The 10,964-nt window shown below is 36.0% G+C and overlaps 2 protein-coding genes across 3 annotated transcripts in view; one reads left to right on the forward strand and one right to left on the reverse strand.

The window, feature by feature from the left end:
* LOC113059471 (engulfment and cell motility protein 1-like) overlaps positions 1-7,342 on the forward strand; it is a gene marked incomplete at its 5' end in the record, with an annotated part of 35,016 nt that extends 27,674 nt beyond the window's left edge. Inside the window, 5 exons of the mRNA XM_026228002.1 lie at positions 3,531-3,643; positions 4,387-4,494; positions 4,708-4,787; positions 6,175-6,252; positions 6,481-7,342. Coding sequence (XP_026083787.1) covers positions 3,531-3,643; positions 4,387-4,494; positions 4,708-4,787; positions 6,175-6,252; positions 6,481-6,693 — 592 coding nt within the window. The remainder of the gene's footprint in view (positions 1-3,530; positions 3,644-4,386; positions 4,495-4,707; positions 4,788-6,174; positions 6,253-6,480) is intronic.
* LOC113059725 (serum paraoxonase/arylesterase 2-like) lies at positions 7,332-10,659 on the reverse strand. 2 transcript variants are annotated; one of them, XM_026228270.1, is made up of 9 exons: positions 10,388-10,659; positions 10,119-10,189; positions 9,936-9,991; positions 9,372-9,537; positions 8,878-9,004; positions 8,597-8,797; positions 8,400-8,481; positions 8,107-8,235; positions 7,332-7,955 (listed from the first exon to the last, which is right to left on the reverse strand). In XM_026228270.1, exons 1-9 carry the CDS (start codon positions 10,462-10,464, stop codon positions 7,794-7,796), a joined length of 1,071 nt encoding a protein of 356 aa, XP_026084055.1. In that variant the 5' UTR covers positions 10,465-10,659; the 3' UTR covers positions 7,332-7,793. The 2 variants fall into 2 exon arrangements, with proteins under 2 accessions (XP_026084055.1, XP_026084056.1); XM_026228271.1 differs by lacking the exon at positions 8,400-8,481.
* Positions 10,660-10,964: the final 305 nt, after the last annotated feature.

Consider the following 10,964-nt stretch of genomic DNA (forward strand, 5'->3'; position numbering starts at 1 on the left):
TTTTTCCTCTTTCTTTTTTTTTTTTTAAAGTCAGCATGAAATGGAAGCTGCAATTGTCTTCCTTATTGTGACGTATATCTGGGGCTGCACGATTAATCAAAATAAAATGGAAATCATGATATGCCTTAGTGTTATTATCAAACCGCAAAGTCTGCAATTACATTAAATACTGTATATATGCATTTGGTAAGGTGCCAACCATCCTCCCATACTTAATGAGAAATATTAATAAGAAGCTCTTAACAAAAGAGCTTTAAGGGCTCCACACAGTTTTCTGTCAAAATAAAAGTTTGAAGATTTAAAATGTGAAAATAAATAGATTAAGACAGGCATAAATATTACTGTAATTTTACATTTGTAATAAATTCTTAATTTTATTTTAGTGAAATTTTACAATAGTATATTTTCTTAGTAATAGTAATTACATTTTTTATAATAATAATAATAATAATACATATATTAATTATTCTCACAATTCTCAGAATTATAAGAAGGCAAAAAGACCCTACAAAAAAAAAAAAAAGTCACAACAATGTATTATTATTATTAGGGCTGCACGATTAATGGAAATGGAAACAAAATTGCACTTCGACAGGTTCTGTGATCAGCAGTAAATCTCCACCTGAAAGCCAGAGGGCAGTCTCGCGCTCAAAATCCAAATACGCCCCAAAGAAGAAACAAATGAAATGCTGATAACGGTAGCTGGATAAACCAGGCAGCAAGGAAGTCGACCGGAAGTTGAAGTCAGCCGGGTGCCGCCCATTCATTTTGGCGTCACTTTGAAAGCGAATAACTTTACATCTGAGGCGTTTAAAGACTCCATTTGTCCATTAATTATTTCTAAATATACACGACAATGTATAAAGGGCTCCATTACCTTCTATGTTACATTATGGCCCCGTAGAAACAGTTTTTGTAAAAATAGGCTAACGATTGCGTCATAACTACTCGACTCTCTGTCGCATTACCGTACAGACAGGAGGAGAAGCTCGCAGGAAATTAACTTAATATGGCGTACTGGCGTTACATTTTAAAATACTATACAAAATAATTAATCAGAATACTTACTCCTGCTCACTCACGCCAAAGAACTGAAAGAATGGGGTCGCTGTGTCCATTTCTTTTACTGTCTATGGGATAAACACTTAACCGCTTTTATTGATTCAACATGACTAATATATGACCGCATTTAAGTGCCACACTGAATGTTTTTTCGGAAGATTACAATATTACATTTTTCCAGTATAAAAAAATAAAATAAATAAATGTTTCGAGAATAAAGTCGTAAAAGGCCTACTATGAGAATAAAGTCGAAATATTACAAGAATATATTAGAAATATTACATTTAAATTACATTTACATGTATTCATTTAGCAGACGCTTTTATCCAAAGTGATTTACAGATGAGGACAGTGGAAGCAATCAAAAACAACAAAAAGAGCAATGATATATAAGTGCTATAACAAGTCTCAGTTAGGTTAACACAGTGCACGTAGCATGGGATTTAAAATAATATAATTTAAAAAAAGAAAACAGATAGAATAATAAAAGAATAGAGCAAGCTAGTGTTAAAGATCTTTTCACATACACACACACACACACACACACACACATACATTTATGAGAATAAAGAATAAATAAATATTATGAGAATAAAGTCTAAATGTTTCGAGAATAAAGTTGAAATGTTTAGAAAATAAAGTCGTAATAGGCCTATGAGAATAAAGTCAAAATATTATGAGAATAAAGTCGAAATGTTTCAAGAATAAAGTCAAAATGTTTCGAGAATAAAGTGGTAATAGGCCTACTACAAGAATAAAGTCTAAATATTTTGTGAATAAAGTCGAAACATTACGAGAATACATTTTCACATAGCCTATTTGGAATTTTCACAAAGAAACAGTTTAATTTAATGAGTTTTTCACATAAATGCAGCGATCTGATCATTAAAGAGCTTGAAATACATATTATTGTAAGACACATAGTTTGTGTTTCGCTATAAAACTGATTTTGAAAGCTGAGACATTAAAAATAGTTATATCAAAAGCACGAATCTTATTGATGTTGGGTGGCTGGCGCACTACAAATAACGAATGCAATGGAAGATGTGAAATATTATTTCCAAGCATACTGTCCCCACGAGTATGACACATGGTATGATTTCTGCTTATAATCCCACATATATTTGTAGTGTATAGAATAAGAGAGCTACAGCGCTCCTTATAACTGACAACTGACAAAATTCCAAATGTACAATATTGTGGAAAGGTTCAATATTGAAGACACCTGATGTCACACTGTAATCAGCTAATTAACTCAAAAAACCTGCTAAGGCCTTTAAATGGTCTCTCAGTCTACTTCTGTAGGCTACACAACATGGGGAAGACTGCTGACTTGACAGTCGTCCAAAAGATGAACATTGACACCTTGCACAAGGAGGGCAAGACACAAAAGGTCATTGCAAAAGAGGCTGGCTGTTCACAGAACTCTGTGTCCAAGCACATTAATAGAGAGGTGAAGGGGAGGAAAAGATGTGGTAGTAAAAAAAAAAGTACAAGCAATAGAGATAACCGCACCCTGGAGAGGATTGTTAAACAAAACCCATTCAAAAATGTGGGGAGATTCACAAAGAGTGGACTGCAGCTGGAGTCAGTGCTTCAAGAACCACCACGCACAGACGTATGCAAGACATGGGTTTCAGCTGTCACATTCCTTGTGTCAAGCCACTCTTGAACAACAGACAGCATCAGAAGCATCTCGTCAGGGCTAAAGACAAAAAGGACTGCTGCTGAGTGGTCCAAAGTTATGTGCTCTGATGAAAGTAAATTTTTCATTTCCTTTGGATTTGTTAGGGTCCCAGAGTCTGGAGGAAGAGAGGAGAGGCACACAATCCACGTTGCTTGAGGTCCAGTGTTAAGTTTCAACAGTCAGTGATGGTTTGTGGTGCCATGTCATCTGCTGGTGTTGGTCCAGTGTGTTTTCTGAGGTCCAAGGTTAATGCAGCAGTATACCAGGACGTTTTAGAGCATTTCATGCTTCCTGCTGCTGACCAACTTTATGGAGATGCAGATTTCATTTTCCAAAAGGAAACCTGGGCTTTCATAACACCTGAGCAGTACCACAGACTGATCGACTCCATGCCACGCTGCATTGCTGCAGTAATTCAGGCAAAAGGAGCCCCAACTAAGTATTGCGTGCTGTACATGCTCATAATTTTCATGTTCATACTTTTCAGTTGGCCAATATTTCTAAAAATTCTTTCTTTTATATTTGTCTTAACTAATATTTTAATTTCCTGAGATACTGAATTTGGGATTTTACTTGGTTGTCAGTTATAATCATCAAAATTAAAAGAAATAAACCTTTGAAATATATCAATCTGCGTGTAATGAATGAGTATAATATACACGTTTCACTTTTTGAATGGAATTAGTGAAATTATATGACCAGCACCTGTATACTTGATGGCATGAAGAGCCACTGGCTTGCTGCTGGTTCAAGGTATTGTGTCTGATTTCAATTTCTAAAGAGAACTACGAGAGAAGCTCCAGCCAGAAGTAATCGAGCTGATTAAACAGCAGAGGTTGAACCGCATGTATGAGGGCACATGCTTTAGGAAGATCAGTGCTCGTCGCAGACAAGGTCAGTTCAATCAGGATACAATTACATGTGCACAGGTAAACATAATCATGCATCATAGATTTAGAATTTTTTTTTTTTTTATGTATCTGATCACAGATGCATAGATGTAGTGTTTAGCTAAAAAAAAACATGACATTGAATTCATATTGCATAGTCATAAGATAAAGGAAGATACTCTATTTGAACTCTTCATATGGTTTAATGTCTATTCATATTATGCAAATTTTTTATAATCTACTCAAGAGCACCAGACTTGGGTTCCCCTGACTACTTTATCCTAATGCTTGGTCTGTTTGATATTACAAACACAACAACTTAAAGATATCATATATTAAAAGAATAATCTAATTCTGTTTTTTTTTGGACACACAGCAACAAATATGCAAATGCTCTCTCATTTTCTCTAAAAGAGAGAACCATTGTGCTCTCTTCATTTCTTAATTTTTATTTCCAAACCTACTATGAAATAGCAATATCTAAATAAATGAGAGGGCAGCCAGTTGAGACTTGATGTTTTTAATCAAAACTGATTTTCTCAGGTCACTGCTGCTTTAATAAAAATCTAATTTTCATTTACAGTGCTGTTGACCTGCTAGTGGAAAAAAAAAACTGTAAAATCTAATTGGAATGGATCATTATGAGGACAGTAAAAAGCAAGTTGCAAGAAAACAGCCAATCAATAACTTGCACAGTACATAACATGCATATTCTTATCTATATCCATCTCACTTTTTCTCCCATAGACAAGTTCTGGTATTGCCGTCTATCACCAAACCACAAAGTGTTACACTATGGAGATATAGAGGAATTCTCACAAGGACAAATTTCACCTGAATCTCTCCAGGAGAAAGGTGAGCAATACACTTCTTATAAATGACATTGTTGTAAATTAAAATGACTGTTTTTTACCTGTAATGGCTTTTATTATTCATCACATTGACTGTTGACGCCATATGGACCCACAAGCTTGAATCAGACTAGCGCCAAACACGCTCTTTTTGGACAATCATAGTGAAGTAGAATATAATTTCTACTGTTCTAAATTTTCCAACTTCTACGTCCAGTGACAGTAGCAGATATCAAAGCAGTGGTCACGGGTAAAGACTGCCCACACATGAAGGAAAAAGGAGCACTTAAGAATAAGGTAAGAAATTATTATTGCAACTAATCACACCAGACAGGACAGGACTAGGTGTAGTGGATCCATACTCAGAGCTCACAAGGCAGGCTGATTTTATTGAAATGACAAATTACAGCCTTAAACTCAAGATAACTAGTCAAAACAAATATATAATAAAACAAACCTATAGGCAGAACAATGCACGACGACAATGGTGGCCTCAAACCAAAGAATACTGTAGGAATACAATAAGAATACAAACTATAGAATACATCAATGGACTTTGCCTCAAACAAACACATCAACAGCTGAAAACAATTAGCAATTAATTCAGCAATGCCAATTAAGTCCAAATGACGCCATCTAGTGGTTAGATGTGGATAAAGGACTAATGGAGTCAACAACAAGGCAAAAAACACATCCACTGTATGTATGGTCTCTTATTCTTATTGACCATTCATGACAAAAGGTGTCTTTCTGAACTTGAACAAGAAAAATATACATTGTTTATAGTTAAAGCTGAGTTATTGTTTATAGTCAAAGCAAACAGTAAGCAATAAAGTAATGACATGAGATAACAATCTCTTGTAGGTAGGTTATATTTGCACAGGCAACACACACACACACACACACACACACACACACACACACATTAACTTCAATTTAACGTACGACTTAAGTGCCGTGGATGCATTATGTGTATGGTTGTGGTTATTGTTGATAGATCTGCCATATTCAGAGCAGAAGAAGAGTCGGTCAACACACCTAATTAAAAAATAAAAATAAAGTCACGGCCAAAGAAATGTACCTGAATTGTTTGAGTTTTCAGTTTGCCTTATTGCGATTAAAAAATACAAATAAAAACGAGATTAACTACCGCGCGCACGGACTGCACACAATTCGAATAGGCTCTTCAAAAGCATACGATACAACCCACCTAACTACTGTTGTTGAATTCTCGAATAAATCGCCTGAATATGAACCAGTTCCTTTATTGAAAAGTTCTAAGACAATCCGACGAATCTGAGCAGAGCGTTAAATCAACATGTGCACGCGCTTTTCCAGGGACGTCTTTCTTCTGCGCTTTTGGAAATCAAGCACGTTTTTGTTATTATTATTCTTGTAAAAGACATACATTTGCCTGTAAATTTGTTATAATTAAATGGACATTCGTCTCTGAAATCTTATTTTTAAAACTTAGTTTTAAAGTTCTTTAGCATTTTAAAGTTCTAAAATGTCCTTGCTGGAAACTGCACTCCAGCTGGTTGACTTTGGCAGGAGAGTGTAGCGATGACAGAAGCCCTCTGTGGTGCAGAGGCACCTGTAGTTAAGTGCAAATGGAAGTTGTGTAGAAGGAAGCGAGGTCAAGTACTCCAGGCTTGGAGACTGTTATTCTTCCTCTGCTTTTCAGGAGCTGCTGGAGCTGGCTTTTTCGATTCATCATAACTCTGATGAATATCTGAACTTCATTGCTCCGGACAAGCATGAAGTGAGTATGTCATAGCAGACAAGGCCAGGACAGTCATATAAAAAGGATTTTGGTCTCGTGGAAAGATAAACAACCTTTGTTTTTCATAAGATAATAACATCACCTAATCATTTAGACATCAAAGCCAATATAACTTTTTTTATACTATATCACTCATACACTACTTGAATTCATGCATTGTCCTCAATAATACTCTATTATATAAACCTTTTTTTTCTCCCCAACTAGTTCTGCATTTGGACTGATGGCTTGAATGCTGTTTTGGGAAAGGAGATGACAAGTGAGCTCACCAAATCAGATATGGACACTCTGGTTAATATGGAGCTGAAACTTCGCCTCTTGGACCTCGAAAACATTCAGATTCCTGATGTCCCCCCTCCTGTTCCCAAAGAGCCCAGCACTTACGACTTTGTTTACGATTTTAGCCAACAGCACATTTGAGACTGGAATAAAGTCCTTACTCATGCTGATAAACAGCTGTAAGTAAGGAGGAGTGCTGACTTTTTTTTCTGTTTTTGCTATTCGTGTTTCCTCACTTTCCTCTCCAATGGACTGAATAGAGTTCAGATCATTACATTTTGCTCTAGATTGTGACTATGATGTGATGCTTAGTTTTCTATTTCACTAAAATGCCCCTCTTGACTTTACAGTTCTGCAAAGAGGAAAACCTCACAGTTACATTTTTTCATTTATGAGTTTTAATGAATAATCAACTTGGTATCATGCAACCCTTTTGTGTAAGTGAAGTGCATATCTATAGAAAATACTGAAAATGGATTAGTTTCATAATCATATAAAATAAAATTCAGAAGCTACATTAAGTCATGAACACATACACAGAACACATACACTTTCTCTTCCAAACATGTGACAACCACACTGCCTTCCTGTTCCCCAATATACAGTTTGCATCATATTATATTGTTGCTCAAAATCTCCACACTAGTATCATTCACACTTGCAAGGTACAGTTTGGACATTCTTAGTCTTATCTATGGTTCTTAAAGCAAAATATTTAACCTTTATGCTATGCTGAAAATCCTTTATCTAATTTGGAGTTCCTCACCAGCCTTTAAAAAAAAAAAAAAAACTATATACCCTGTGTGAACAAAGTCATTATGTTTAATTCCAATGCAACAACCTTACCTAGAATTTTCAGGGGTCAATAAACAGGTCAAACGACCAGAACACAAGGGATATTGCTTGTAAAGTTCACTCATATATTATCATAAATTATTAGTTTTCACTGACATCATTTACTTTTCAAATATTTTGTGTTACAAAGTTATAGGACACTGTTAAATGCTCAAACTATTAGTTTCACTCCACCCAAACGGAATGTAAAATCATTATGATTTTAAAACTTTAGTTAAAAATGAAGTATAACATGTCACCGCACACAAAAATGTTGGCACCAATTTACATTTTAGAGATCACCAAACCAAATAAAATTAGCATGTCTAGTCTTTCATTTGTTTGTCGGAAAAAGCCAACATCTGAAATGATATGCCCTATTCAAATCAAATATTTATTTAGGTTCACTATTTAAGGTCACATATCAGAGCTTTCTGATAAACTGTTCCAATGAGCAGCTTTCCTCCATATGGGGTGGCCACTGAAGAAGCAATGATCACACTGCCGTCATCTGCATATACCGGAGTCACCCGGGGCTTTTCAGACAGGATGTTCTCAATCCTGATAACCTACAGGAGAACAAGGAATTATTGATTTTTACTCTTTTACAACTGAGAGCAAACAGTAAATAATGAAGAAAAAAATATTAACATCAAATTGCCAACAAATTAAAGGAACACACATTCTTCAATAAATATTTATTTGCTGCAACACACTCACCTCAGAGCCCGGCGGATCATTCGGATCACCAAGCATGAATTTGAGACCATTTGGGTGGCATCCCAGCCACAGATCTCCAGATTCACGGTCCACCTCAATGTTGTCACACAGTGACCCCACATCAACCTCCTGGGTAGAAAAAAATTCACATGCAGTTATATTAACAAAATTAACACGTCAGCAGTCCGTTCTCCTAAGAAAACAAAAATTATCAATGCGCTTTCAAGGTTGTTTAAAGCTAACACATCCAATAAAGCTAAAACTCATAACGTTCAATATAGGATTGTGTTTACCTTTACATAAGACAATACAGTGTTTTTTTGTATTTCCATGACACTAATTTTGTGCTTCAGGATGTTTGACACATACAAATGCCTGAAATAAATGAAGTTACTTGTATTAACAACATGAGAGGACATTAGAAATGCATTAATATTGCATTACACTACACTTTCATCAATGAAAATTCTTGACTTTTTCTGAAACTTGCCTTTTATCGGGGGAGATATTAATGCCATTGGCGGATGAAAAGCCCCCTGCCACAACCTGCACAGTCTGAGGACTGTAGTAGACGACGTCACACCAGGATAAAGACAGAAGTGGCTCCAGAACCTTGAGAATCCCATTAGTGAAGTAATGGTCATTGGTGGCATAAAAGCTTTCCGTCCCCACAGCTACTATATCATTCACACTAAAGATGCACATTAACAGGAATTTTATTTCTGATCAGGTTTAGGGTTACAGACAGATTGTGTTTAAAGAAGCACATACTTGTGCAGGAGTTCATGCCTGATGGTCTTAATGTAATGAAGAGCATTTTCATCCTCAACAAATCGGAAAATCTCCACTTGGCTTTTGCCTTGAGGATGATTAACAACAAACAGGTATATGGCACCATCTGTAATAAGAAGAGGAATTCATACACTATTAGACTTCTATCAAATGTATACATTTTTAATGTTTATAAGTGAAGATCAAATCGTAAAATTGTAAAACGTCTTTTGACCACTAGGTGGCTAGTTTTCCTTACTATGTAATTTTGACAATGCCAAAGGAAACTATTTGTATTGTAAACTATACAAAAACATATTACTACAAAATCAATGTATATATTCATACGTGTCTACATTCCATAGAGCCGTTCATGGAACACTTAAAACAACTACGGAATCAAGAAACATTTTTTAAAAATGAGGAATCGCAACTAAACTTCATGCAACCCAGATTATTGCTAGAAATGTATTTATTTAATAAAAATGGCAAACCTTTTTCATCGGTGTACACACTGATTCCATGCGGATTAAAAGAGCCTTTGTCAAACTGACCCTTGATGTTCAGTGCTTTAATTTTCAGATCAGAATCCAACAGATTCAGGGAGTAGATCTTTCCAGGGTCATCTGAATAGGACGGTAAGCCTAGATACTTCAAGCCCTGGGTTTAATTGATCATAATTCATTAGAAGACTATCTTTTTGCACTCACTCTGTCCACCACTGCTTAGACAATTTACCCTCAGTATCACTTCTGTTTACACTTTGTATGAATACAGTACGATTCTGTATTGATTTACACTTGATGCAAACAGTGTCCTCCATTGTATTTATACTATTTCACATATTATAGTAGTATTATATAGCATTAGCTGCTAGCTTAATATGCATTTAACAGTTGAGCAGACATCATAGCATTGATTCAACTCTAGCCTCATGCTGCACTGCATTGGTGATAGAGTTTGAGTAAATCCAGGAACATACCCACACCTTTTGATTAATAATGACGTATTGTCTTCTTAACTAATCAAAATGCTTAGTGAAAAGATTCATTACATACAGTGCTCAGAAAAGCCAATCCATCGTCAAGTATGGTGATATCTTCAGCCCCATACTCTGTTGAAAACACGGAAATAACATCAAAATATCCTCATTTCAAGTGTTAGAAACATACAAACACATTACATTATTTCAAACTGACCAGCAAATGACAGCGAAGCAGTGTTTCTAACGTTTATCTTACCTATGCCCTCTATTAGGTGACAGTTGGGAAGGTAGTTTTGGGTAAGTTCTCTGGAGGAAAGTGATAAATGTCTGTAGAGAGGAATTACAATAAAAACACATTTATTATATTTTGCGTGAGTTTTTAAAAGTTTGGACTCGTTATTAAAAAAAGTAACGTTAGCAACAAAGGTTAGAACAGCGTTCTAGTCAAAGAAAGCCTTTATTGCAATTGAAAGCCTTGGTAGGCAAAGAGGCAAACGTTAAATGCAACTGGAAATATCGACAAACCTAAGTGCAACGAGCCTTTCTCCGATGAAAGCTGCCAGAGCAACAGCAGCTAACGAGAGCACTGCTAACTTGCCCATACTGCCCGAAAACACTCGTAAACAACATTAACCCTTATCAGTGTTGTCAGGGTTGCCAGGTCCTTTGAAATCAAATCGGCCTGATTTCTAATCAAGACTAGTCCAATAGCGTTTTCCCACGGTGTTCAACTTTCTCGGTCGTGCCTCCGGTCGAAACCGTGTTCTGGGGAAATCGCTTTAATCTGCGGCAACAGTGTAATAGCGCGGGAAAAGCACGGACTTGGCAACACGGTGCCGCATGGTTCTTTACCCAGAAGTGTATGCCTGTAGGCCTATCTCTAGATGTCTCGTTTTTTTTCTTTTCAACAATGAATTGCTGTTTTTCTTTTAGGCCAATATACAGAAGGCAGTATTTGCGTTATATTACGTTTTGATAGTGTCAACATTGTGTTATTATTCATCCTGGATCAGCAGTTAATATAAACTGGCTGTCAATCAGAAGGGGATTGCAAAATCTGGACAGAATATCTAGACTTCTTGGGCTTGGAAATGGTTTTTGA

This window comes from Carassius auratus, chromosome 41, assembly GCF_003368295.1.
Source record: "Carassius auratus strain Wakin chromosome 41, ASM336829v1, whole genome shotgun sequence".
NCBI classification, from domain to species: domain Eukaryota; kingdom Metazoa; phylum Chordata; class Actinopteri; order Cypriniformes; family Cyprinidae; genus Carassius; species Carassius auratus.

Coding starts and splice junctions, on each gene's coding strand:
- LOC113059725 (XM_026228270.1), bottom strand. CDS start 10,464: ATGGGCAAGTTAGCAGTGCTCTCGTTAGCTGCTGTTGCTCTGGCAGCT. Junction 10,190..10,387: donor GAAAGGCTCGTTGCACTTAG/GTTTGTCGATAT, acceptor TCCTCTCTACAG/ACATTTATCACTTTCCTCCA. Junction 7,956..8,106: donor ATGATCCGCCGGGCTCTGAG/GTGAGTGTGTTG, acceptor GTTCTCCTGTAG/GTTATCAGGATTGAGAACAT.